The 27,429-nt window shown below is 43.5% G+C and overlaps 1 protein-coding gene across 2 annotated transcripts in view; it reads right to left on the bottom strand.

Annotated features, from left to right (window-relative positions):
* The window catches only part of MKX (mohawk homeobox), a 48,809-nt gene extending 21,596 nt beyond the window's left edge, over positions 1-27,213 (bottom strand). For both annotated transcript variants that reach the window (XM_053998378.1, XM_053998388.1), the window contains exons 1-5: positions 27,148-27,213; positions 26,668-26,914; positions 24,504-24,663; positions 16,191-16,344; positions 14,635-14,970 (exon numbers count right to left, since the gene is read on the bottom strand). In XM_053998378.1, the coding sequence (XP_053854353.1) occupies positions 14,635-14,970; positions 16,191-16,344; positions 24,504-24,663; positions 26,668-26,849 (832 nt within the window). In that variant the 5' untranslated portion in view covers positions 26,850-26,914; positions 27,148-27,213. The remainder of the gene's footprint in view (positions 1-14,634; positions 14,971-16,190; positions 16,345-24,503; positions 24,664-26,667; positions 26,915-27,147) is intronic.
* Between the last annotated feature and the right edge of the window lie 216 nt (positions 27,214-27,429).

Genomic DNA, 27,429 nt, shown 5'->3' with positions numbered 1-27,429 from the left:
TGAATAAATTGCCCTTGTAACACTCCCCAGTTGAAAGCCCAGTTTCCCCTCCAGCTGGTGTTGCCTGGACAAGCTGGAGCTGTCTTGTGCATGGCTCAATCCAACTTGCACACCAGATCTTACAAAATTTTCTCTGTTTTCTTTGTCTCACTCTTTTTATATTGCTTCTCGTGGTTTTCTCTGTGTGTTTTTGTTGCTGCTTGCTTCCCACCCTTACCACTCTCCAACTGCTTGCTGGGCAGGCACAGCAATTCCATGTAAGGAACGCAGGAAAGAGAAGCATTCCTTGATTTTTCTGTGCGCAGTAACTTGCACGACATTTGATCATAGACAGAGATTAAGTCATTCATGAATAGGGCCCAAAGGGAGGAACAACTCCAGAAAAACAACCCTCCTCAGTGAAGCATCCAGGACTCCACAATCATTACTGCCACACTTACAGTTCATAGCCGATCTGGCAAAGCAAGGAATCCAACTGCAGGCTCTGTGGTTTAAATAAAATGTATCTACAGCAGCTTGGATCAATGTTTAAAAATGTTCCATGTTGTTTTAGTCCAAGGACAAGCTTTTAAAATTAAAAGAAAACTTTGGCTTTAATTACAGATTAAAAGTGAAAGTTGTTTAAAAAGAATGCATAGTCTAAGAACAGTAATAGAAGTTATTTAAAATTTAAAACTCATTTTTCTCTCTCCCAGAGTGTGACAAGTCTCCTTGTAAATATTTAAAACACAAGTTTCAAAGCTATTAATTTAAGGACAATATTTAGGGTGCTTCTGCCTTGCTGTTGTGAATCTTTGGCAGAGCTCAACTTTTTCCTACATTTATACTTTCAATCTAAAATAAGTGTCAGATTTTGATGCATGTTACAATGGCCAAAAAATAACCACAACTGTAACTTGTACCTCCTTTTCTTCCCCTAAATTTTGTCACCACATATGTGTGATGCAGCAGATGTCACCACCCTGTACATAAATGCAAAGGGCTTATTCCAGAGCAGCTACAAGCAATGTGATCCCACAGTGGTTAGGTGCTACAATGGAGAAGCTGCTGCTCTTGGGATGATTTTCAGCAACAATTGCCCATCTGAAAATCATTAGTGCATAGCAGTGGATTTTCCACATGTTCATATGCTGGACAAGCAGGTTGCCCTTGAAGTATGGTTCCCCAGGGGAAGAAGGAAAACCCAGAGAAAAGTATTCTATTGTCAGATCACGGTTTCACTAGAGCCAGACAAAAATATGGTCAAGCATTCACATGGCTGCTTTGCTGGCAAAACGATAGGGTACCGAAATGGAGACAGCTAATGAGGAAGGCAAAGAATGAATCTCAGGAAGAAGACCTTAAAGGAGTACAGATTTTTTTTTTTTTCATTTAAAAATTCAAAAATAGGGGTAAGTATACAAATGTAATGACTTTCAGATTACTGACCTTTCTTTTTATAAGGTCAAAACGGTTTAGAAAGGGTAGTATTTTCCAATAAAATATCTCATCTTTTAATTCAGCTGTGTTTGAAGCACCAATAAGAAAGTATTGAAAGAGCCTAAGTAAAAAAGTGTATGATTCTAACTAGGCAGTATTTGTTATTTAATGCCCCATTAATCGATAATTTGGCTTGAAGAAGGAAAAAAAATTGGCAAAAGGGAATGGAATTCTTTAGCTCCTTGTTTTAGTTAAGAGAAATTCCCAACGGGCTTCACTTAAACAAAGAACTTTAGTTTTCCACTGGAAAGACAAAAAGAAAATCTTGGTCTAGCATGTCCTGCCACATGCTTTAACTACACAGTAAAAGAGTATGTACTTGGATCCCAGGCACATTTCAAAAGTGTAGTATTTATTAGCTGCTCTGTTGCCAAGTTCCACTATTATCATTTTATTATAACTAAGGTATATTTTTACTAACTAAATTATATTTAGGTTTTTCGTTTAAGCATTTGAAGGTCTTGGAGTGTCACGTACAGATGACATACAATATATCAAAGGCCTTTGTTGATTTTCTCCCTCCTCTCCTCTCTAAACAGTTACCCTGTATTTGTGAACTCAGAGCATCTGATTTACCTAAACCCATATTCCAGCTGTAAGATGTGCGGGGGTCAAGGGAGCAATGCCCTTGGATGAAGCAGAGCTCACCAAGGACGAAGGTGAGCCCCGTTAGCACATATCCCACTGCAGGCATGTCCCTCACACCCTGAGGGGCAGAACAAACCCCTCTCTCCCTACTACCTCCTTCAGACACCCTGCTCCAACACTCGTCTCTCGCCCTTTGGCCAGCTCACCTAGACCTGGCTTTTTTCCGAGACCTCCTGCTCCCAGCTGGGCCGTGGGCTGGAGGTGTTGCGTGGTGGGACACGGGCTCCCCATGGGCGACGGTGGGCAGGAGCCAGTGGCTCATGGGGAGTTTACCTCAGAAGACCCATCTCCCGTACCTTCTGTAAAAGGATTTCTGGTCCTGAGGGCAGTGTGGAGCCAGTGTCTAGAGGCTGTCCAGAAACGATGGGAAGATAACACAGCCATGAGGCAGGAAGGGGTTTGGTGGGCTCACATCAGGCTGAGTGCTGCCACTGCTCAGGGACAGGGAAGGGGCAGCCATAAAGTCCACGGACAGGTATCAGAGCTTCCCAAAGCTCAGCCAATTGCAGTAATACCACAGCAGTGAATACAGCCTTTATTCTTCCTACTTTGTACAAGGAATGAAGGATAAGGAGTACCCAAATATGAACACTTGCCTTCTCAGAGGCTCACAGTCTTTGATCTGTGAGCAAAGATCCCACTGAAAGCAGTAGCAGTTCACAAAATGAAGTTTGGAGAGCTTTGCGAATGCATGAACATTGTGTGTCAAATCATGAAGCATGCTTTGGGGCCAAAACACTCAAAGCCCAGACCAGATCTTGGCAAATTGGATTTTTGCACTTCCAAAGGGTTGGTTTTAAAACATATCTGAGTTCCTGTCCCTCAATTATCAGGTGAAGATAAAGGCCCTTTGAGTTGGGTATAATATAACATACCCAATATATAATTGTCAACCCCCTTCTGAAATAAGAGGGAAGAGAATCAGGTGTGTGAATCTGTGATTTGAATGAGGTATAGAAGAATGAGAAATATTAAGGACATTTTCCCTATATAGATTCACAGCAAATGTAATCAACACAAATTAATGTTTATGTGCACATGTAGCAAGGAGAAATTACCACTCACAGTCTCATTAGACAAGGAATGAAAGCAGCAGAAAGGCTGGGACAAAATACTAAAAGGAAAACAGGCTTATAAAGACACCTGCCATTTTTATTCATTTAAATGTTTAAACAAGTATTTCTTCACCTCGGTTTAGACAGCAAAAATAAGCCTTTGCATAAAACAAAAGATTACTGGGATCAATACCTGAAGGTCAGCCTTGTCTTCTCTGCTGACTTTTGTGAAAAGGATTTTCAGCTTTGCAGGGGCAATCTGGAGTAAGCAACTCAGCAAGGTATGGGATTTGAAAGCAAGATATGTCATTGTTTGTAGACAATACAGTTGGGAGCCTCTTTTCCTCTGTCTTTGCAAAATTCACTGCCCTAGTAAACTTCTGCCCAGCTCTGAGCTGAAGGTGCAAGCACAGCAAACCAGCAAGAGAACATCGTAATAGAGCACTAAGGAAATAAATGTGCATCTGTGTGTATGTATGTATATGAAACATTGTATATCTTACAAGCAGCACTACAATCTCAAGTGCTGGCCAGAGCAGGAGAGCTTTTTTGGTTTCTCTTCACTTCAGAAAGTGTCACTAAACATCCAGCACTACTGAGATTCAACCAGTAGGAGGCCCAGAACTATTGTAATGATGACATCACAGATAGAGAGGGGCTCCAGGCTTCACCCAGCACCCCTGCTCCCCCAGCTGACATAAGTTTCACAGGCTGCACGTGGCTCTCTCTGATACTTCTGGCACAAACAATGCTGCAGACACCCAGAGCTTTCCCTGATAAAGGAACAAAGGCTGTTGTCTTACGGAGGAAGCTCCTATTTGAAGATGATCCCAGGGAAATGAATTTGATGCAAAAATCAACACCTATGCCAGCTAAAAAGCATGAAAGGGAGAAAAGCAGGACAATGATTTTTGTGTGCCTGTATAAGGGACAACCCACCACCACAGTGCAAAGCTGCCATAAATAGTCAGGAGCAGACCATTGGATTTGCACACCAGATCCAGAACCTGCTCCCTGAGCAGCCACCAGTCCAGATTCTGCATGGTGCAGCCCACAATGGGACCAAGCCAGATCCTGCTCCTTGCGGTAGAAAGAGCAATTACACAAACAGGGACCTGGGATAAAAGTCTCCCTGAAGTCAAGAGCTGAGACGAATTCTCCAGCACACCAAGAGCTCATTAAAACTGCCCGCAGTGTCTGGCCCACAAAGTACATCCAGTGCAAGGAGCGCAGTCCTGCCGCTGTTTTGCAATACATTACAAAATACCTTGGCTAGCAGAAAGAATTTGAGGCAATTTGCTCCTGAAGAGCCAGGTCGTGAAGAGCCTTCATTTTTCCAGCAAACTGGATTTAAGTTGACAAATAGTAACAGAGAGAAAAAAAACACCCGGACAAAGTAAGGGGAGATGGAGAAACCGACAACGTTTAACTTGATCTTCGAGGGTGTAAATCTGTCAATACCCACAAATGACCACAAGGCCACATGCCAGTTTTCACTCCGAGATACCGTAACTAAGACATTTGGCTGGTACCTCACATTGGAAAGAAAGTTTTTACATTTAGAAATGTAAAACATTGTAACATTTAAGGAATTTTGGCCACAGCCCACTAGCCAGCCTTCCCCCAGCCTCAGCTAGGGGATTATTTTGAATGTTGCCTTGCTTTTTGTGCATCTGTTGCCTAAATCAATGTGGAGGCATGAGGGAGGGACTGAAAATTGGCTCTAGAAATAGTGGTATATTTTAGTGTCATAACTGAGTGTCTTGGCAATTCCTTTTAACTTGAAATGTCAGTGCCATACCAAATGATCTGGTCATCATAACCTCGATTTCTGGCCATCAGTGAAAGAACAGAGATAGAGTCTCTGACATCAGGTTTCAAGGCCACTGTGAAAAATTAAGGAAAACAGATTTCATGCCTCAATGGAATTTTGCTTTACCTGTTTTTGTGTTTCTTTTCAGCCATTCCAGCTTCAAACGTTTATCGGATCTCTTTCTGTTTGAATAGTTTTTTACTTTTCCAGATTTTCTACAATGTAATTTACCTCTCCAGATCTCTTCCCTACTTTAAAAAACTCCTGTGGTTTTTTGGTGGTTTTTTTTTTTTTTTTTTGGTTTTTGTTTTTTTTTTTTTTGGTTTTTGGTTTTTTTTTGGTTTGTTTTTTTTTTTTTTTTTTTAGCTCACATAAAACTCACTTATACAAGCCTTTCGCATGCTTTTACTGCTAGGACATATTTCTCCTTTAGCAGATCTAAAGTGGTGATTTGATGCCAATTTAATGCCATAAAACATAAAAGATCTCAACAGGTCTTTAGTAATCGCTGGTAATTTCCACATCTGCCTCTTTATCTCATACCCTTTAAGTCTGTAGGGAAGTGGATTTAATATCACTGAATCCAACTCTGGTTTTCTGGATAATTAGAAATTGAACTCGACAGATGAACATTAGACAAGGTTTTGCAGAACAGGTGTTTTTAAAAGTGCTCCCCTTTCTCCTTCAAGCTGACAAAACTCTCATTCGCAAACAATACCTACAGGTTCCTGACATTTTCTGAATTGCATGTACAAACTCATCCACAGCCCAGCATTATTCCATGCAGATATCCCTTCAATCCACTTCTCAAATTGTGTCAAAACCCTCTCAAAAGCTTCTCTGTAAGTACACATGGAATATCAGAAGTCTGTTCTCACTAAACTGCTTTCATCATTATGTTTCTGGTATTCACATTATGGACAAATGACCTAAAAATTTTCAGTTAAACACATATAGAAGGGTTTTTTTTTTTCAAATTACAGAATTACTTCAAAACCCACAAACTTGCAAAGGGAAATAGGATTTGCTGGATCAGATAAGATCACTATCTTAAGTTTATATCATCAGGCATGTTCAGCGTGTAGCTTTTCAGAAAAGAAAATTAAAATGGGAGGAAGCAATAGTGAATAAAATAATTTTGCAGTTCAATACTGTATCTGTTTTTACAGTATTTTAAGAAGAATTAAAAAAAAAAATGTCACCCAAAACAATACAATCCAGTCTTCTTATTTCCCTAATTTTTTCTATTACAATCAATAGATAAATTCTACCATTTGCACCAGCACTAAGACAATTTCTAAACCGACTTGAGAATCATCAAACGCTACTTTGGTGCACGAGACTGGAGAGTTTCAAGCGTTTACCACTCATATCAAAATCTTGCCATGGTAAAGAAAATGCGTGTGTTTGTGCATGTAAGCAAACACAGTCAAAGACCCAAACCATTTTCCTTATTTACACCTATATGACTGAATACAAACAAGCTGTTTTTCACCAGTTTCACCACAGGAATAAAATATTTCAGACTCCAGGACTACTGAGAAGCTCACAGTTTTTTTCACCAGTCATCATGATCCAAATTTACAAGCCTAACTCAGATGGTTATTACTGGGATGTACCTGCTTAAATCCCTTCCACAGATGGGAGAGTGAACACTGTTCATGCCAAGTTTCAGTCTGGATTGAATTTTTACAGCTGGGTTATAAATTTGCAGATTAAAAGCGTTCTAATGGAAACACAGGTACAACCTTAACTACAGCAACATGAACAGCAGCAAGGTAACACTGCACGAGGGACAGTCTGTGCTACAAGCAGAATCTACCAGGATTTACCCAAAGTCGCATTATTTCTCCCCAGCAGAGGCGGAAGGAGGCTGGGACATGCAGAAAACTCATGCCAGGTGTGAAGTTTCAATTCAGATGTTTTTCCAGAAAGAAGTGAAACTTTTATGGGCTCGCCATTCCTTTAAGTTTATTGCCCCTGCCAGAATGCAAAAAGTCCAGACCTTTCTTCCCTTCTGCTACTACCCTGTCTCGCCTGTGCCTGCCATGTCTGCACCCTGTCCCCTCCTGGTCACACTTTCTTGCACCGCACACAGATTAGTATGTTCATAAGAATCACTGAAGGCAGTGGTTACATGTGATGAACATTATAGATTTCGTATGTAAAAGTGATCTACTGGGCAATAAAGAGTTTTGTCCCTGTCATTTCTCTTTCTTCATGCAGGTGACATGAGCAGATGTCCTAATGCAGGAGCAGAGTCAGCTGCAGTGCCACAAGAGCCCTGAGGAGTGGAACAGGCACATTTCAGTGCTGGAGCCAGCACAAGTCTCGCTCGCAACCCAGTGATTTGCCTCCAGCCATGGTTTTGTCTGCTCAAAAGTGCTTCCCCATCACTGATATAGTGTGTGATTTGTAAGCCACTTCTGATGAGGTGACAGCACACATCTCTGTGTTTTATGCCTCTTTTTCACTATTCCATGTATAAAATCCTGCCATATTTTTAAAGTTCATTGGCCTACATCTCCCCTTTGGCACAAACAGCTGATACATTTTGCTGCTGGATCTCCTGGGCAGATACACCCTCCTTTGTGCCTCCAGAAGCATTCTGATGGACAGCAGCAGTGCCAGGGCCCCTCTGCATGCACCCCAAGGCAGCATGAGGCAGCCAGGCTATGGAGACATCCCATGGGATGCAAACCACTGCTCCTGCCTGGTGCTGCCCTGCTGTGTCCCTGGTTCTTGCACCAGGGCTGCAGCCCAGGGCTTTCTGCTGCTCTGCTTGAGCTGGTACGTGGCTCATTTACCTCATCTCGTTATCTCCACTGAGCCCCAGTCTGCCCTCCTCTCTGAGCAGTGTTTCTTTTTGCAGCAATGGCTGCAGCTGCCTCAGTTTGCAAGGCTGAGGGACCCCTGAATCAGGGCAGAAGCCATGGCAAGGCAGCATGTGAACCTGGCATTTCTGCTGCAAGAGAACTGCACACAATTTTGGCTACTGGGGAAAATCCTGCTCAGGCAGTGGAAGGGGAGAAGGAATCACATCCATTTCACTAAATGAGTTTTCCCAAGCTGTAGTTTCACACACTCTTTAAATATCCTTAAATTAACTGCTAATTTTCTAACTAATTTCCCTATTATATTCATTACTAACCATGCAGTCTAGAGCTAAAACTGGAAAATAGTCTGATTTATGACTATGTGCTTTTCCATGTACATAATTTCCTGAAACATTCACATTTTGGCTGGCCCCAGGTTTTAAAACCAAGCATAATTCTGAAGACATTCGGAACAATGGGAAAACGGGGATAAATATTTTTTTCTCTTTGAAAACACCTTTACTAAATGAGTAAAGTCTAAGGCTTGCCAGAGAACAGCCCTTGCTGAGGCCTGGAGCATTGACTAACTCTAAAGAGGAGTATTAAAACATATAGTTGTCAGAGATTGGTGACAGTACCACACATTTTTCCTGCTGTGTCTGAGCGGGGTCTTGGGCAAGCACAGGGATCTGATGCTTTTTGGCCAGTGCTGTGAATATTTTATTGGGAAAATGTTAATGGCCTTGGAGAAACAAAGGGAAGCTTGCTGTACCAGCACAGGCAGCAACAACCTGTGGCCATGGAAACATGGCTGGTGCCCTGAATTTTTTGGTGTCTTCTCTGCTTTTTTGGTCAAATGTTGTAATCTTTCCCATTTCAAATCATTCATGCAGGAACATCCCATTGCCTACAATGATAAAGCTGTCAGGAGTCCTGACACGTGCTGCTCTGAAGCAAGCTGATTTGAAGAAAATTCTCTGCAGCCAACAACTGGCTCAAGACAGTTTTTACTGAAGCATGTGGAAAATTTGCCATGACATCAACAGAAGCAAAACCAGAAGACGTGCCCACAGTCCGCCTCTGCTCTGTGGGGTCTCCACAGCAATTATACCTGAATTATAGAACAGGCACAAATATGCTGCTATTTGAAGCGCATCTTATCTGCACAGAGGCGGATCTCTGGAATCTTTCATATTTTGGGTTTAAACAGGAAAAAAAGCCTTAAACATTCATAACCTTTTGCATCTGAAAACAAACAGATAAACCAAGAATGCACAGTGTTTGCATCCAGCACCTGTGAGAAAACAAATGCTCTCTTTTCCAATAAAAGAATGGAGTGGAGAGAAGTGGCACAGGAAAACTGCACTGCTTGGAGTGCTGCTTCCCCTCTCAGCAGGGCTGGCTCCAGGCAAAGCTCTTCCTTGCTGGCTGGCAGTTCCTGGGTGCCCAGGCTTTTGGGACAGTGCTCTGCCCCCAGCTGTTGCTGTTCCCAGCCCACCCAGTGCTCTCTTCCTCCATTCTCCTACTTGAGAGAGGTTGGAACTGACACCTTCCCACAAAAAAGATTCAGTTTTGATGAAGCACCATTTTTTGGGGTCATGTGGAGAAAATCCTGACACATTCCCATTGCAGCTCAGGCACTGAGAAATCAAGAAACTAAAGAGAACTAAAAAACCAGCTTATTTGATTTTTGGTGTTTGAACTGAAAGAAATGCAATAAGTGAACCAAACTAGCAGGGAACGGGTGGGATCTTTAAAGTTCTCAGGTTTGGGCTATCACATCTGGTATATTAAATCTGATGCTTCCTGTGCAGTAAAGCCGTTTCCTTTTATTCTTTCTTTAGAAAAAACAACAGAACAGTAAATTAAACACAATCTTCTCCTCAATTCTCAATTCCATGCTATTTTAGTTGACGAATCAGGTCATGTAATAATAAAATTCCTGCAGAAATACGATCTTAACTATGTAACCTTCAAATTGCAGTTATGCTCTGTGTGTATTTAATACTGTACTTGACATTCACCTTTTACATTTCACTTCTGGATGACATTAGGATCTGCAAAAAAGACCTCCTTCAGCTCTCCCAGGTTACCATTTACTTCAAAGTATCCCCAAGGTCTCCAGCACTATTTAGATCCAACTTGCAAAAAGTCACTGCTGTGAGCAGTTTTTGTAGGTCCCTTGAGTTGTTTCTGAAAACAGGTTCCATTGTGTTCATATTATGCTTTCAAATTTTATGGCTTATTTTTAAATTACATGTTAATTTCTAAAAATGTTAAATTGCGAGGAAAAGTTGGCAAGGACCACACAAAATCACAGCACTGTTCTGCAGTTTGTGTCTCTCTACAGTACTTCTGTGCATGGCTACACCCTTATATTTAAGTGCTCTGTAGGAATGTGGGCCTGATCCTGCAGAGTGCCAAGGGTCTCATCAGAGGTGCTCAGTGTGCTGCAATAAATGACCCAGGATAGTGCTTTATAAATCACCAACTTTGCAAGATCCAAAGGAAAGAAAGAAAGGAAGGCGAGAGGAAAGAAAAAGTCAGTAGTAATGAAAACATCAGAAACAGAGCGCACTTCTGAGTATGAATGTCTAAAAATAGAGATCAAACATCTTCAAAAATCGGCCAGTCGTTCAAGAGCTTGTTTAAAACCATCCTCTTTTCCTGGCCTGCAAGTCTTGAGTTTCTTCACTGTTTTTATTTGTTCTGGCTTTTCTACTGTGCTAAGTAACATATAAATGAAATCAATGAAAAATCTGCCTACAGAGAAAGGACTCCCTGTCCTACCATTTAATCTCTTTTGCTCTTGTTTTAATTTTTTCTTTCCTTCACTAGGTAACAATATCCCAGAAAGATGGGAATTTTTCATTTCCTTGTGCTACAACGATGCAGAACATTTTGTTTCTGCAGGTGACTGACAATAGGGTATTCAGGGAGCACTGCAGCTTGATTACAGAAAAGTCAGCATTTTAGTGATCCGTAAACCAAAGACTGACATTGCCTCTTTAGATTTATATTCAGCTTCACTACAAACATTAGATCTTTTCCTTATAGATTTCTGGAGTGCTTGTTGCCGTCAAGACTGTTATTTCTGCATGCATTTGTACAACAAATATGGGTAGACAAGTCTGCTTTCACTTATTCCTGTCACACAGAGAACCCGCTGTGAGTGACTGCATGCCAAGCAGTTAGTGAAAACCAGTTCTCCAACACGGCTTTTTAACTAAACAAAAACACTGAACCAAGCCTTTCACTCATCAGTTTAAGATGCATATTTGACCAATTATCTATACTTACATATTATACCTGCATTAGGATTGATCTGAAATTTTTCTGCTTTAAGTGAACACACTTGTGTATGTCCTGTTATACACATAAGAATATCAGCTTACGACAGAAAGGCTTAGGGAAGCCTGTGCCACACCCGTGACGGCTGCTCTCTTCCCCGGCTGCCTGCACTGCCGGCCCGTGCCACCTCCCGCAGCAGCTCCCTGGCTCCCTGGGGCTGGGGAATGGCAGCGTGGGCACTGCACCTGCGAGGGCTCCGACTCAGGGCTTGCTGCTCCTGCCCCAGCACCGAAACTGCTTCCCATGAGCTCACGATAATTGCGTGGAGGTATAAAACGAGGCTGCTCTGCCGACAGTCAGTTATACAGCCTGTCCTTGATCTTTATGTGGGATTTCCCCGTTGCATGAAGCCGGAGTAGCATATGGTCCCGTGTTTATAAGCATGTTAATGACTGAAATGGGAACCTCTACAACCCGTTTTCCTTATAAACTTTAAACTGCAATTTCTTGTTTTTGTTATTGGACACTGCACTCATACGCCGTTAATTTGGCGCAGGCTGTTGAGACACACGTGGCCACACTGACCTCGGGCGCTGGGCACACAAAGCAGCTCCAGACACACTGATGTACCTGAAATCAGGGTCCAGCCCCTAATCAGAACCAGACAGGGCGAGTAAGCTTTCTTACTCATGAAAGTTACTTTTCCAGGGAAGCACAATAGAGAATTAGTTTAAACTCCAGTGACTTCCCGTCCTCAAAGGCACAACGACCTTGCCAAACATTTCTCAAAAATAAAACATCAATCAGCTTTCACTCTGTGCTTTTTGAAATGCTGCTTAAAATGTCTTTGTAAATTAAAACGTCTAGTAGGGACTTGACAATCCTGCAACAGCTCCTTTGTGTTAAAAATTAGCTGTTTTGTGCTACAAAAAATTGCAGTGTGGAACTCCTTGTAAGTGGTGATATCTCACTTAAAAATACACTTGCCACTTTCAGGAGGGTAAGAGTGGTAAAGTCAGCCATACCCTGTTATTTGCTTAACCAAAATGTATTACAGCTATTTTTGAAAACACAGATACAGGTCTGGTACCATACTGCACTAAGAACTGGCAACCCAGGTATTCAAATAACAAAGAAAAAACATTTAAAAAGCATATCATCCTTATTTATCTCTCCCTATCTAACAATGTGGATAATTTCGTCTATTTGAAGGTAAGTTTCATAAACAGACAATACCTTGAAAATATATGCTTTCTTCATGAAAAGTTTAATTCCTGCATGTGTAACATCAGAAAATCATTAATGGGACTGTAATCTTGTAACTGAAAAAAGCCCATTTGTACCTGTATTTCCTGAATGTTCACACATATGTAGCAACGATATAGCAAAAAAGTCATGTGTATATATATATATATATCATATGTATATCATGTGTATATATATGATCTTTTTTTTCTTTCTATATACTGCTTGTCTGCTTTTGAAGTGCAAAAAGAATAAAACTATATCCTAAGAGCTGCTGGTCTGTTCTCAAAAAAAGTGAAAATGTTAAGGAAGATATTTAGGAACTGACTTAAATACAATCTCAAGAGGAGTTCCAGGAATGTCACTTAAGAATATTAAGGACAATTATACTAGTTTTTAGTCATTCCAGCACAGCTGGTGAATTTACACAGTTGCAGTGTGCTTCCCTCAGCCTTCACATTAATGACCATATTTTTCAGTGCAGCTTGAAATTTGTCAAGAAGAACATAATCCAGTAGCAAATTTATTATAAATTTTAAAAAGTCATTGCATCCATTTTTAGGTTATGGTATAAAGCACAGAAAACCAGAAGTTTACATATCTGAGCTTCTGCATATGCTCTTGAGTAACTTTTCACTTAAAAATAAAGCTTGGCAAACAATATACTTGTAATGCAGGCCAAATGCATTTGGTATGTTCAGGGAAAAAAAATTAACAGAGAGAGTTTATTTTGAAACTTACTAACTGAGCAGGCACTATTCTTTCTTCCCACGAGACTCCATTTCCCTACAGGGCCCCCACTCGTTCTCTGGTCATTCCCAACAACCTGCACACACAAACATCCTCCTAATCCCCACCAATAGAATTCAGCCTTGTGGCCCCTCCACATGGACAAAAAAAAAAAAAAAAAAAACCAAAAAAAAACCCCCCAAAAAAAACCCAAAAAAAAAAAAAAAACAAAAAACCACAAAAAACAACAACAACAAAAAAAAAACCAAACACAAAGGAAATGTGCCAGAAAAGAGAGAGCAAAGGCTGCAAACTGGAGAAGTTGCAAAGGCACCTGAACCTGCCTGCCAAGGAAGCCAAGGGGAACCCAGTACAAAATGTAAACCTGTATTAACTTTACAGCAAAATCATCCAGTACCTTTCAGCAATATCCATCCCTGAAGTGATGCTGCCCTCAGGGTGGTCCCTGGCAGAATAACCTGCCAAGAAAGGCCCAGAACAACGCAAGGGGCTGCTGCAATGAGTTGAAACCCTGAGACACTGGTGGAGACCTTCAGAGACTGGAGTGCAAAACTTCATATTTTTCAAAATGAAATTTTTTTCACCTTATGTCTCAAAGAAATACAGAAGAAGTTTCACAAGAGGAGCCTCCCAGCATCCCCTGACTCATGGGGACTTAAGCAAATCCTGATCTTGCCCTGATTTACAGCAATTTACTGGCATGAACCAGACGGTCCCATATGCCTTGCTCTGACTGGTAACACAGTGGATGACATTACAACATGCTTGTATGTTTTTATTGATAAGATTACAATAATAAACTATGTGTAACCCTTCAAAAAACAGCAAGACAAGGTATTTAATGGACAAGTCTGTGGCCCCTTAGCTCAGGAGAGTGATGCAGAAATTAGTCTTCACTAATGCCTGTAATTCTTCTTGCCTGTATTCCTAAGAGATGCATGAGCACCAAAGGGTCACATACTGGACAAGGCACTCTGAGGACAGAAAAGGTGCTGTTCAACAGGGGAAGGTGTTAACATGCACTCCACTGAAGGGCATATGACACATGTAAGTGTCACAAACAACCACCTTGAAATTTCAAAGCCCTCTTCCTCCTCCCAGCTGTGGCCAAGGAGAACTTCAGTCCTCCTCTAGTCCTCCCTTATTGTAACAGAATACGGAAGAGTTTCTGCTTCCTTTGGCTCGTCTTAGTGCTGACAAAAAGTGGCCTCTAAGTGTCATTTCAAAAATTATCCCCATTGCTCCATTTGAAAAGCAAACCAGCTTCGTTAGTGGTCATTAACAGCACTTAACAGTAATACTGCAGGTAGAACTTCTCCAGAAAATGAAAGGATGTACAGGATTTATCCACCCTGATAAGAGAGGATGGACAGGAGTAATCCACTCTCATGCAAGAAGATGGACAGGAATTATCCACTGTGATATGAGAGGATGGACAGAAGTCTCAAAAAAAGCACAATCGGGTGACACTTATTCTAGGAGCCACTGTCTACTGAAAATGTCTGTAATAGAAATCATGCAGAAAAATATCCCTTACCTGTCCGATAGACAAAATTGCCTTCTGTCTCTGATGATGATGGAGACACCAGTTCTTCCTCAAATTCATTGGAACTAAATGAACCAGAATGATTCCTTTGCCTTGTTTTTTCCATCATAGCTGCATTAGTAGCCATGACGTGTCTCAACGAGTCATTTAGGTAACGATTCAGTAAGCTGCTTTTGTATTTGGGGGGTGACACATAATCCTCATTGGTACTTGCTTCTGGTCTCACTCCTGTTTTTATTACTGAACTTTCAGTTTTAATCACAGTGTGATGAACTGGTTTGTTATATCCCCCTTCATTCATATGGTTTCTCGGAGGATTTTCTCCATCTGAAAAAAAAAGAACAAAGATACAGTAATACACTGAGTACTTAATATTTAACATGAGACTTTCTCTCCATGTTTTGAATTGTGATAAATATAACTAAAACTAGACAGTAACTTCAGCATTAGACACTGATTTTCATTTTCTTCTGTTCACACATTGCTCATAGTAGTTCCCATGATTCTCAGATGTTCCAGGTATTCTAAATTAATTAGCTATAGAAAAGTCTTTGAGTCTAATTTGTTCATGAATAACACAAGACAGGTAGAAAAAAAATGGAAAGTGCCCTAGCTCAATGATAAGCATTTAAAAAGCTGTGTGAATAGGCTAAATTCTTACTATCATAACTTGAAATTTGGTTTGCCTCAATACCACAGAATATTTAGGTACATTTGCTTAAACTGTACCCTTTTAATTGTTCTGCAAGCAATCTTTTCAAGGGAAGTGAGTAGAAATGCGAGTACATTCCCACATTTTTCAAGAAATGTGAGTACAGACTGAAACTGGAACAAAGATATTTGAAATTGAGTACAAATTGAGACATACTCTTCTAAAAATTCACATACAGATTTCTGACAACGTTCTGTAGGATTTGTTCCTGTCATTGTATCTCCATGTCACAACCGTCTAAAAAAAGCACTCACAGACAGAATTAATACAAGAATTCTATTAAAATACAGTGTACTTTAAAAAAACATCCTGCTTTTGTTAATTTGAGTAAGAAAGAGAATTCCAGTACATCCTTTATGGAAAACAGCTGCTAGCAAAATACATCAAATAAATAACAGTAATATTCAGTTTACCATCTAAGATGCCCCACTAATCAACCCTTTAATGATGTATATTGCTATAGCCCTTCCACAAAGGAAAGTAACAGTCAAGTGATTTCTCATTTCTTCATACCAACAAGTGTAATCATTTTTTTTCCTTTAATGCACACTAAAGGAATAGGCTTGTAGAATGCAATGAACAAAAAATTATCATTCTAGCAACAATTAAATATAATAACACGCAGCCAGATTGCCACCTTGAACAACTTACACAATCCTGCTTTTGCAAGGCTGCCTAGTAGTTGGGAGCCAAAAGAGGCACCTAATTCACAAAAACAGTAAAGGCAGAGCCACTGAGTGTATTTGCGATTAAAAATTAGAGCTAATTTAAAGTATCTAATACTTTCTAAATATATTTTAATCAGTTTAAAATCAATAAAAGAGCATCAACAAACCTTCCGAGCATGAGTCATCGCTGCTCACGCTGAGTCGCTCAGCATTTCCCTGAACATATTTGTTGTACAGTTTTATTCGTAAAGCCCAGCTCAGATCTGGCTGCCTGACAGTGTTCTTCAGGCGACGTCTTGCATTGGCAAACCAGTTTGATACCTGAATACAAACGTGAAAATCAGGCAAATAAATTAATCCATAGAGCCCTCAAGAGTTTTATATATGCTTCAAGGGTACCACAAACAAGAGAAATAGGAACAGAAGTCCACGAAATTACCACTGAGCAGAGCAGGAATCTCATACAGGAAGGCAATTTCAGGCTTCCCACCCTTCCCAAGTGTTAGCAAAACCACATTATCACAAGGTTTCAATTAAGGTGCCCCAAATAACAGGTTTGTTTTTTTTTTTAGTTTTATTTTAAAGATAAAACCCTGAACTTTTAATATGAACCTTCAATATATTACAACTTCCTAAATTAAATATCTAATATTCAGGAATTTCCTTTGATATTTATATAGGCTACAATAAGGCTATTGAACAGAAAAAGACATTCTAAATTTGTATATATAAAAGCCCAAATTCTCCCTCGCACTTTAACAGAACTCTTAGTCTTGACAGGCTCTGGGCATCAGGAAAGTCTTACAAAGAGAACAATGTACTTTGACTCACTGCAGAAATCAAACATTTGCTCTACAGAGAAGCTGATTTTACAAACTCTTTTTGTTGTGGACAGTTTAAAAAACAGTAAAGATGCAATTCTTCACAAGGTGACTACTAAACAATAGTCTGCTTTGTCTTCCCAACTGCAGAGCATTTCCTAGAGTTTGACTTAGCAAAATGGATACATGTTAGTATCTCTCTAGCATATAGGCTCATTACAAAGTCAGGCTCAAACACAAGTATTTCATAGTGTTTTAGGCACTGAATGAGCAAAAAGGCACAGACTACCCTTCAGTGCCAGCAGTGCTAATTAAACCACCAAATAGGATGCATGTACTTGCAGTGACTTTTCACGAAAGCACACCTGAGAAAATGCTGGCCTTGATTCTACTGCAACTCAAAAAGATAGTAAAGAGAAAATACTGACAACCCTATCTTTACTATGAGCAAGAGCAGAGGCACGTGACCTACATTCTAATGATATTTGCTTAGTGATAAGTAAGGTGTTAAAGGTACTATTTAATGCTGGCAGGAAAAAGTGCATTTTGACATGACCTCTGCAAGAAGGAGGCAGAGTAGAACATTTGCAAAGTAGACTGTAAAGAATGTTAGCAGCCTACAGCCCTGTTCACATCTTTGTGTTGTGAACATGCACAAAGAGAAAGCCAGACTACTGTCGTCATATTCTGACCTGGGAACGATCACATCATCTAATTTATATCAACCTGCAAAGTTCATACATGTTTTATCAATACATGCTACCCCATTTAATAGAGAGCCAAACTGCAGACCTTAGCATTGGATTTTGGCCCTAATTTTGTCATCTGTCTGTTGTAGCTAAGGTTACTGTATAAATCACACAGAGGTATCTTTCTAATTATTCTGGATCAATAATCTCTTCAAAAGTGATTATGAGAAAAATAAACACTACGTGCCTAAAGAAAAAGCAAAGCTTCAGTTCAGAGTCCCAGCTAGAACTTAGCAGTGGTGCCTTATGCCTGTCACTTTGATTTTACTTAAAATCACGTTTACATGAAACAGGGTTCCACTGAAAATACGGTGAGTGCTGGATCAGTGCTCACATGGCAAACACATAACTTTACAAGCCATGTCGTTTACTATGACAGGTTAGAAAACCAAAACTGTAGCTGGCAAAGTAATTTTCATTCTCTTCTGAGGCTACTTGCTTGTAATCATCATATTAACACAGTAATTTTTACAGTAAATGAGATGGGGTAGGCTGGAATCCATGCACTTTCTAATGCTGTTAGTGAAGTCACTCCAGACTGCTCAGCTGAAGCAGCAGTCACCTGCTGCATGACAGTGTAATTCTGAAATCAAGTATTTAACAGCAGAGATGGATCAATCCAGGGTCCCAATCAACAGGATTGCAGTTACTGTAGCATTTTACCAAACTGACAGCTTTCCAACCTCTCACAAGAAAGATTTCATTGTGCTTCATTTTATTACACATTGAAATTTTTCATCAGTGAAGTGCCATTTACAGAAAAGATAGGGTAGTATTAGTGTGATTCATACATAAAAGCAATTAAATTTAGCAGGAGTGATTTCTGCATGGTACTCTTGGTTTATTTTGGGCTCATTCTTCCCATGCCATTGCTTTGCTTTCTGCATGTCAATATGAAAAGATGATTCATATTTTAAGTCTTCTGCTATGAAAGAAAGGAATAGTAGTATTTGATCATTATTTCATAATGAGATAAATATATTGCACCTTGTCCTCCTGCTTTTTATGGAGCACATGATTTTAAGTGCCATCACACAACACATACAAGACAATCAGGGGATCAGGCCCAGCCAGCAAAGACTTGTGAAAGGCAAGTTCTGCTTGACCAACCTGATCTGCATTTATTACAGTCTGACCCACTTAATAGATGAGGGAAAGGCTGTGGATGTGTCTACCTGGACATCAGTAAAACCTGTGACAACATTTCCCACAGCATCTCCTGGAGAAACTGGCTGTCCATGACTTGGATGGGTGTGCTCTTTGCTGGGCAAAAAACTGTTGGGATGGCTGAACCCAGTGAGTGTTGGTGAATGGAGCTACATCCAGCTGGTCACCGGTCACCAGTGGTGTTCCCCAGGGCTTGGTATTGAGAGCCAGTTATGTTTCATAGCTTTATCATTAATCTGGATGAGGAGATCAAGGGCACCCTCAGTCAGTTTGCAGAGATACCAAATTGGGTGGGAGTGTTGATCTGCTGGAGGGCAGGAAGGCTCCACAAGGGATCTGGACAGGCTGGATCCATGGGCCAAGGCCAGTGGTATGAGGTTCAACAGGGACAAGTGCCTGCCCCTGGGTCACAACAACCCCTGCAGTGCTACAGGCTGGGAGAAGTGAATGGAAAGATGCCTGCTGGAAAAGGATCCAAGGGTGCTGCTTGACATCACCTGAACATGAGCCAGTGAGTGTCCAGGTGACCAAGAAAGCCAATGGCATCCTGGCCTGGATCAGCAATAGGTGTGGTGTCAGAGACTGGAATCCTTTGGCATATGGTCTGGTTTGCATCTTAATTCAGGCAGAGGCATTTCTAACAATTTTAAGAACCGGACCATAACATGTGGCCAGCAGGACCAGGGCACTGATTGCACCCTTGTGCTTAGCACTGGTGAGGCTACAACTTGAGTGCTGGGTCCAGTTCTGGGCCCCTCAATTCAGGAAAAACACTGAGGTGCTGGATAGAGTCCAGGGAATGACAACAGAGTTGGGGAAAGGGAGCACAAGTCTGATGAGGAGCAGCTTAGGGAGTTGGAGGGGTTTAGCCTGGAGAAAAGGAGGCTCAGGGAAGATCTTATTGCTCTTTACAACTACCTGAAAGGAGGCTGTAGGTGGGGGGTCAGTCTGTTCTTCCAAGTGACAAGTGATAGGACAAGAGGAAATGGCCTCAAATTAAATCAGGGGAGGTTTAGATTGGTTATCAGGAAAAATTTCTTTACAGAAAGGATTGCCAGGCATTGGAACAGGCTGCCCAGTGAAAGTTACCGCGGCTGAGGCACTGTCCCTGGAGGTATTTAAAAGAAATGTAGACTGGGTGCTTACAGACATGGTTTAGCAGTGGACCTGCCAGTGCTGGGTTAATGGTTGGACTCAATTATTATGAAGGCCTTTTCCAACCTAAATGACTCTATCCTTCTGAAAGAACCTCAAGTCAGCTTTCAGAAGAGAAACCTTTAACTAAAGCATGAAGAGGCAAATTCACTCTAGAAACTCTTATCCCAAATGCAATTAAAACAAGGCCCATTAAAGCCTTGGAAGAATGGGAAGTTAGTCAAATCCATTTAAGAGATTTTTAGGCTTAATCTATGATCTGGTAATCTCTAGCTGCTTTCCAGCTTTTGGGCACTGGTGCATGTTGCTGGAAAATCCTGATTTCTAAGGCATCATGAGAGTCAACACCTCTCTCACTCTTCAGTTTTGGACAAGCTCCAGGTGTGTGAACAGGAACAGGCTGCATGGCCACGGGCTGTACCAGTCAGCACAGTCGCCCTAACCTCCAGCCACCACCTGTCTCCTTCCAGGACAACATCAGTTTTACCACTCATTTCAGCCCAGCCCCAAATGTTACATTGTCTATCCATGTGGTCTTTAAAAACCTGACTGTCCACTGCTGTAGGTCCCACTCAAGAGTGCCAGTTTGCACCACACTTACCTAAACCATTACAAAAAGAAACAACCAAAGCAGCCAAAACATCCAACCTTTCCCATGGTCCCAAGATGTGCTACTGTGATCTTCAAAAATAATAAAAAAAAACAACAAAAAATTTAGATATAAGCCAGTGGGAAAATCTTTGTCACATAAACCTCCCAAGAAGTAAGTATCTTGAAAAAACAAAGGATGAAACTCACTATTCTTGTAAAGTAACAATCCTGTAGTTCTTTGAGAAGTAAAAAGACAAAACCCAAGGGGAACGATAATAGATGTGCTTTCCAGCATTCATTTTTTTACAGCAGTTCAGTCGTTCTCTAAGAGCATCAGGTACTTATATCAGCATCATGAAATATTGACCCTCTGGCTTTACTTCTGAAGACACATCTCCAATTTTATTGTAATTTGTTCTGCTTCAGTGCTTAACAGCGGCCAAACTTTCAGAAAGGGAACAGACATCAAGTGATTCTCCTCCTCCAGTAATCCAGATATGCCTTTATAAATCTGAATATTATTAAATCCATAGCAGCACATGACTAATATACAAATCTTTGTATTGAAAAACCTTCTTTCCAACAATACACACATTCATATTTCTTTCTGGAAGAAATATACTGCCATTTTTCTTTTTTATTTCACAAGAACATCTAAACCAAAATTTAAAATAAAATAAATCAAACAGTGTGGTAATAATACAAATGAAAATGTAGCATATTAATAGGACAAGTTATTGGATTCTGAATTGGAATCTAATTGGAGTAAAATATAAAATGCCTTTTCAAACTATATTGCTTTTTTGGTTTCCTGCTTTGGCAGTTGTGGAAGTAGAAAACTTTGGACTGTTGGACTGAAATCTGCAATAACATTTGCCTTGAGGACTCCCAAAGACCTTGTTGGCCTGCACAGGAGTAAGGCAGCCCAGAATTTGCCCCAGGTTTTGCTGCTACTACTTAAGAAACAAGATGATTTATGTTTCCTGCAAAATCCTACCTCCTTGAAAGAGTCTGATTTTTCTTCAGCACTGCAGTCGGACATGCATCTGGAATAGGCCCCTCGCTGTCCCACTGCACCCAAGAACAGTGGGGTAGGCTAAAGTATTAGTATAGTAGAACAAATTAATTTAAAATCAGCCAACTCAGTAATAGAAAAATTAATGAAAATAAAGTTGTGGAAGATTTGACATGCAGATACAAAAGTTATTAGTCATTAGCATGTCATTAGTTTGTCCTAATAACAAAAGTAAAAAAAACAGGGCTGGATGTTCACCTTTTTGTCTCACGGAAGAATTGGTTTTATCTATGCCATAGTCCTGAAAAAAGGTCCTTCGGATAGATGGTACATACTGGAATAAGGTTCATTAAATGAAGAAAAAGCACAGGGACGAAAGTCACATCTGTATGATCAGTATTACTGTGACCACCATCATCTTCCAGGCAGCTGCTGAAGACCTTTTCCAAGGTCGCCAGTCAGGTGAAAAACAAAAAGACATTCCAACCATTCATTCCCTAAATGGGATTTTGACAGAAACTCAGAAACTCAAAGGGATATTCAACAGTATCTTTTGACTTTCCTATGGCTTGTGACAACAAGGTGTCAGCACATGAGGGATGCAGGGAAGAGGTAGCAGCTGTCAGCAGACAACAGCCTCCACAGGAGGGGAAAGGTGTGGGAGCAAACACCATGGTACAATACTGAGAAATGTAAAAAGCATAGGAAATATGAGACAGGTCAGCAAATGTGAAGGTGTTTAACCCAGAGGAAACATCATACACTGATTCCTGGCTCTCCAATGATGTCCAACAATATTACTAGATCAGAAAAACAATTTATAGGCAACCCTGGTTGATGCTTTTGCAAAGTGCCCCTCCTGGGACAGAAGCAAAGCTTTCCAACAGACCCACAGCCCAGTCCCAAACCTGCTCTTGGTTATACGGCTTGTCTGAAAGAGCTCAGCCTTCAAGAAAGCTATTTCAGATGTACCCAGTGTGACTGAGACCACACCCTGGCATGCTCTCTCTCACTCTTAGAGAACAAAAATTTTGAACTGAATTACAATCTTGCTCTTTCTGAACATCCAAAAAGTAGGTGTAGGGTGTGTGCTGTTTAGCTCTTTGTGGCTCAGGAAGTACTGCTGGTGCCAGACATATGTATTTACATCTCATACAGATGCTATCAAATTCCTGGATTAAAAGAGCATTGCACAAAAAAGATGAAAAAAACACCTGGGATTTCTCTTTGATGTTGTGCTTCTGTAAATGAAGATAGATATGCCTGTTTGCACAGTTCTTTCAAATATTACCGTTCATAGAAACAAAACTGGTCAAATTCAGCTTCAGCGTAAATCCACTAGAGTCACAGGGGTCTAACAGAGCTAAATGCAGCCCTCCCTGATTCTTTTTAATTTTACTCTACACTTTACGTAGATCATAAAACTCTGTGGAGAAGTGGCCATGGCTCACTTGATGCTTTTATAAAGGCTAACACTTCCTATCCCCAAAAGGATTTATCAAAGCTGCCACGAGAGAAATCCTGCAAAAACCCACCAGTTTTTCTCCCTTCTCTGTTCATTCCAAGGCATTTTTAAAAGAACAGCAGAACTCCTCAAGATGTCATTAATGTGAAAGTGTCCCAGCACATATTCTGAATATATGTTTTAAATCTCATGTAAAAATACAGGGGTATTCTAGGAGCCATACTCCAATAAAATACTCCTATTGAATTGTGCCATTGAAGGGATAGTGTTTATGCAATCATAGTTTAAACCTTTAATGTATATTTTTTAAAAGCAAGAGAAGTTGTTTTAACTATATCTTCCAGTTATATCTGGCATTTTCTGAGACATTAATATTATTTTTGTCAAAGCTATAGTGTTTTTCCTAGTGCAATAGTTTCATAGTGAGGTACTGAAGTGTAAAATTTCCCATTTTGCCATTACTAGAATTGAAGTTCATAGCAGAGTTTTTTTTGAAGGGGCCCTCAAAATAATAAAGCTGAATTACCACCTGTTTCTTTCTAATACTTTAGGTTACTTTGATCTCTTTGTGTCCTTTGCAAAGTGACACATAATGTGTTAGGCAGAGTGATGAGGACCCAATCCTGCAAACACATGGGTTTCATTTTACGCACCTAGCAGTAGCTTGCAGTAAGGAAATTAGATTATTCACAATGCATAAATCTTTGCAGCATCCAGACCTGAGATAGCATCACCCAGCAACTGATAGCATTTAACCACATATTTCAGTAGAGTACCAGATGGCAAAGAGAACAAAGAAGTGCGATTTATAAACATTTGCAGCAGAATTTATGCCTCTTACAGCAAGAAAACTGCCAGTCACTTCATGGGAGAATTACCTGAGAACAAAACAATTACTCCCCATGTCTAACTATATTACAATGATAATTCCTGCAAGACTGTGTGTGCTGAGCCACTGCACACAGCGTGTATGGTAACACTGATGCCTGTGCAACAGGTGATGACAATTATTATCAGAACAATAGAACAGTTTCCATCCCACTCCCTTTTCAAAAGGGAAGAAGAGTAGGTCCCTGAAATCTCCTCAACAATTTCTATTCTGTGCTGAATTCTCCCATGACTGATATTTTTTACTTGAGAATTTTTAAAGACCAAGCAAAAATATTTTCATTGTATTTACGAATGAGATGAAAGGATGAGGGCATCTATTCCTAGGAGTGCATGCACACACTTTTTGCCAATTGTCTTCAGCACTTCTCCAGCCACGATAGCTAAGATGCGGTAATTCTTGCTTGAGACAGTCCTGCTGGGGTGGGGGAGCCCAGGGGAGAGTGGAAGAAGGATGTGCACAGGACCCCTGGTCTTGCTGCCTGCACCGATGCTCCCCGATACCCAGTGCTGTCCTTTGCTCAGCTCACAGAGGAACTTTGGCAGACGCTGTCCCCATCCCTCCCATACATGAAACCCCTTGGAGCGGCTGTTAGAGGTGGGGGTAAGGGGTTGGTTCCCTTCCTTACCTGCACCAGGGTCATCTGGGAGCCGAGGGCCAGCAGAATCTTCTCCGTCTTGGTGGGGTATGGGTTGTCGCGGTGCTTGTAGAGCCACTGCTTGAGCGGCCGCGCCATGTCCTGCAGCGCCTGCCGCTTGTGCCGCACCTTCCCGCCGCTCTGCCGCGCCCTGCCGCGGAGAAGGGGCGCTGAGGACCGGAGCGGCCGGACACCTGCCCGCTCCCCCGCCTGGCCCCGGGCCCTGCCCGCTCCCCCGCCTGGCCCCGGCTCCCCAGCGCGGCTGCGGCAGATGCGCCCCGTCCGAGGGGGGACCCAGCTCGGGGGATGCCCAGCCCCGGGCTGTGCCCTGCCCGGAGAAGCCGAGCCCGGTCCTCGCGGGGTGTTCGGGCACTTTCCACAGCCGCAACCCTCGGCCCGGAGGACTGCTCAAGAGAAGGTGATGCCACCAGCTCCCCGAACTCCCCGTGGAGGGTCTGGGCGAGCGGACTCAGAGCTGGTGAATGGCCGTGGTAATGCTGCGGGCCCGGGCGGCGGCCCCGCGGGGATTTCAGCGGGGCCAGGGCTCTGTCGGTGAGAGTGTCCCGATGTTTTCAGTGCTCGGCACCTGACCGGAGTGTGGTCGGTCTGTCTAGCGAGGGGCTTTCCAGCGCGGCCAGGCCGCACCTCGCACGGCCGGCCGCGCATCCCGCAGCTGCGGTGCGCGTTACCCCGGGGCCAGCCCGGCCTGATTCCCCCGCCCGGGTTTATTTCCCGCTGATACTCAAGAGATACCCGCGGTACCGAGCAGCTCCTGGATCATTTCCCCCCCTCGGAGCCGGTGGCGAGCGGTGCTCCTGGAGGAGCCGGCATGCCACTCCGGCATGCCACTCGCCGGCAGCGACGCGAGGCAGCCCGCAAAGCCCCGCGCCTGCCGAGTAACAGCGTATGCCGGCGGAACGAAACCCGGGTTCCGGGAAAAAAAAAAAAAAAGGTGTCCCTTTGTAAATAAAGACCTACAATGAAAAGTGAGTGAACAAAATCGGAGGAATCCTAAGGAAAGCCCAGAGGCTGGGGCCGGCGGCAGCGCGGGGCGGAGGGGGCTCCGGGCGGCGCTGGGCGCCGGCGGCGGCGGCAGGGGGCGCCACGGGGCCGGGCTGGGCCGGGCCGCGCCGCTGCCTCCCCGGGGCTCCCGCGGCAGCCCCGCTCCGCCGCGATCGGCTGCAACAACATTCCGGTGACACACACCTGCGTCCTCTCGGCCAGCACCGCCGGTAAAAGTGCGAGTTGATGGAATCGCTAAGGTGGAAATTGGTCAGTACAAGCAGCTCCCCCGGACTCCTCGGTTTCGCAGCCGCCTGACTGTGCTCCTCGATCTTACTTTCTAACGCTGACCCGAAATGTCTGGTCAGCGCACGCCAGTTCAACCCTCCGAGCTACGGCTGTCAACACAGAGCTCGCTCGTCCTCTCATCACCTTCTAGTTCACCTGTTCCAGCATCAGAAAAAACCCTGATCCCCAAAAAACCAAGAAACTAAACCCCCTCCCCCCCCAAAAAAAACGGCTTCGGGCGGCTTAGCCTCAGCTGCCGTTTTAGCAAACCCGATCCTAATATCGTGTTATCCAGCCCCCGACTGGCATCGCGCTAGTCCGTTCTAAATCCCATCCCTAGGAACACACTGTCAACCCAGCTCCTGCCCCCGCGTTCGCTCGGCCCGCTGCGACCCCGCGGGGACGGCGGAACAAGTGCCGGGGCCGCGCGGTGCCCGCCCGCCTCAGCCCCGCTGCCACGGCACTACCGGCGGGGATCGGCCGCGCCGCCGCCCCGTCCCCCAGGTCTCACACGTCCCGCCTAGCGCCTCCGTTTTGGAGACTTTAATTAGATGAAGCGCCCGAACAAGCCGGTGGAGCCCCGGTGTTGCCGGTTTGTTTCTGTTCGGAGGCAGAGAGGGAGGTCATGCTGTCTGGTACATTCCAGCCCAATCGGACGCCCCTGCATCACCTATTGCCGGAATTTCCCACCGTAGCTGTGGAATGAGAATCCCAGAAAATACGAACCCGGGGCCGCGGGCACAGACCCAGTTAGAAACCCATCTCGCAACCCCAAATCAGCGACGCGGCGGCCGGGAGCGCCGGCAGCTCAGGCAGGGCCGCCCCCGAAGCCGGTGCGCGGCGCGGAGACGAGCGCACGGCATACCCCGTCCGCCGGTTGCGCAGGCTGAGGCTCTCCTTGATGGACGGGCTGTCGGGGAGCAGCACCTCGGCGTGGTGTGGGCCCTCCACCACCCCCACGTAGGACCGGCCGCTCCGCTCCCGCTCCTTGGCGTCCTCCTCGAAAAGCACCTGGCCGCTGAGCTTGCTGAAGACGATGGTGTTCATGGTGGGGGGCTGGGGGCCGCCGTCGTGCTGGCCGCCGGCTCCGAGGTGCGGGGGCTCGCTGTGCGCTGCGGGGAGGCGGCAGCGGTCACCGGGCAGCCGCGCCGAACCGCCGAGACCCGCCCGGCGTGACCGGCGGGGGGGCAGCGCGGAGGCACCGGGCGCCGCCTGCCCACCCACGGGGGGGGAGGCAGCCCGCCCCTCCCACGGCCCGGCCCGCTCTCACGGCCCCCCCCACCCAACCCCGGTCCGCTTCCTTCGCCCGGCCCGCTCCCACGGCCCGGCCCGCTCCCGCTCGCACCTCGCCGCCAGCCTTCGCCGCGCTCTTCGCTCTGTGTCGCAATAGTTCGTCGCGCGGGTTTTCTATCGGCTTTGGTGTTTCTGTCTCGCTTGCTCTCTCTCTCACTCCTTTTTCCCCCCCTTTTCCCTTCCCTTTTCCTCCCTTCCCCTCCCCCGGAATGATTTTCCCCTTCCCCCTCCCCAAACGGGGAGGGAAACAAATTGTTTTTAACGACCACCAAATGCGCAGAGCCGGCGCCCGGAGGCACAGACGCCGCGCAGCCACTCAAACTGTCGGGACTGC

Source organism: Vidua macroura, chromosome 1, assembly GCF_024509145.1.
Source record: "Vidua macroura isolate BioBank_ID:100142 chromosome 1, ASM2450914v1, whole genome shotgun sequence".
In the NCBI taxonomy this organism is placed as follows: Eukaryota; Metazoa; Chordata; class Aves; order Passeriformes; family Viduidae; genus Vidua; species Vidua macroura.
This window is presented reverse-complemented; position numbering and strand designations above follow the sequence as displayed.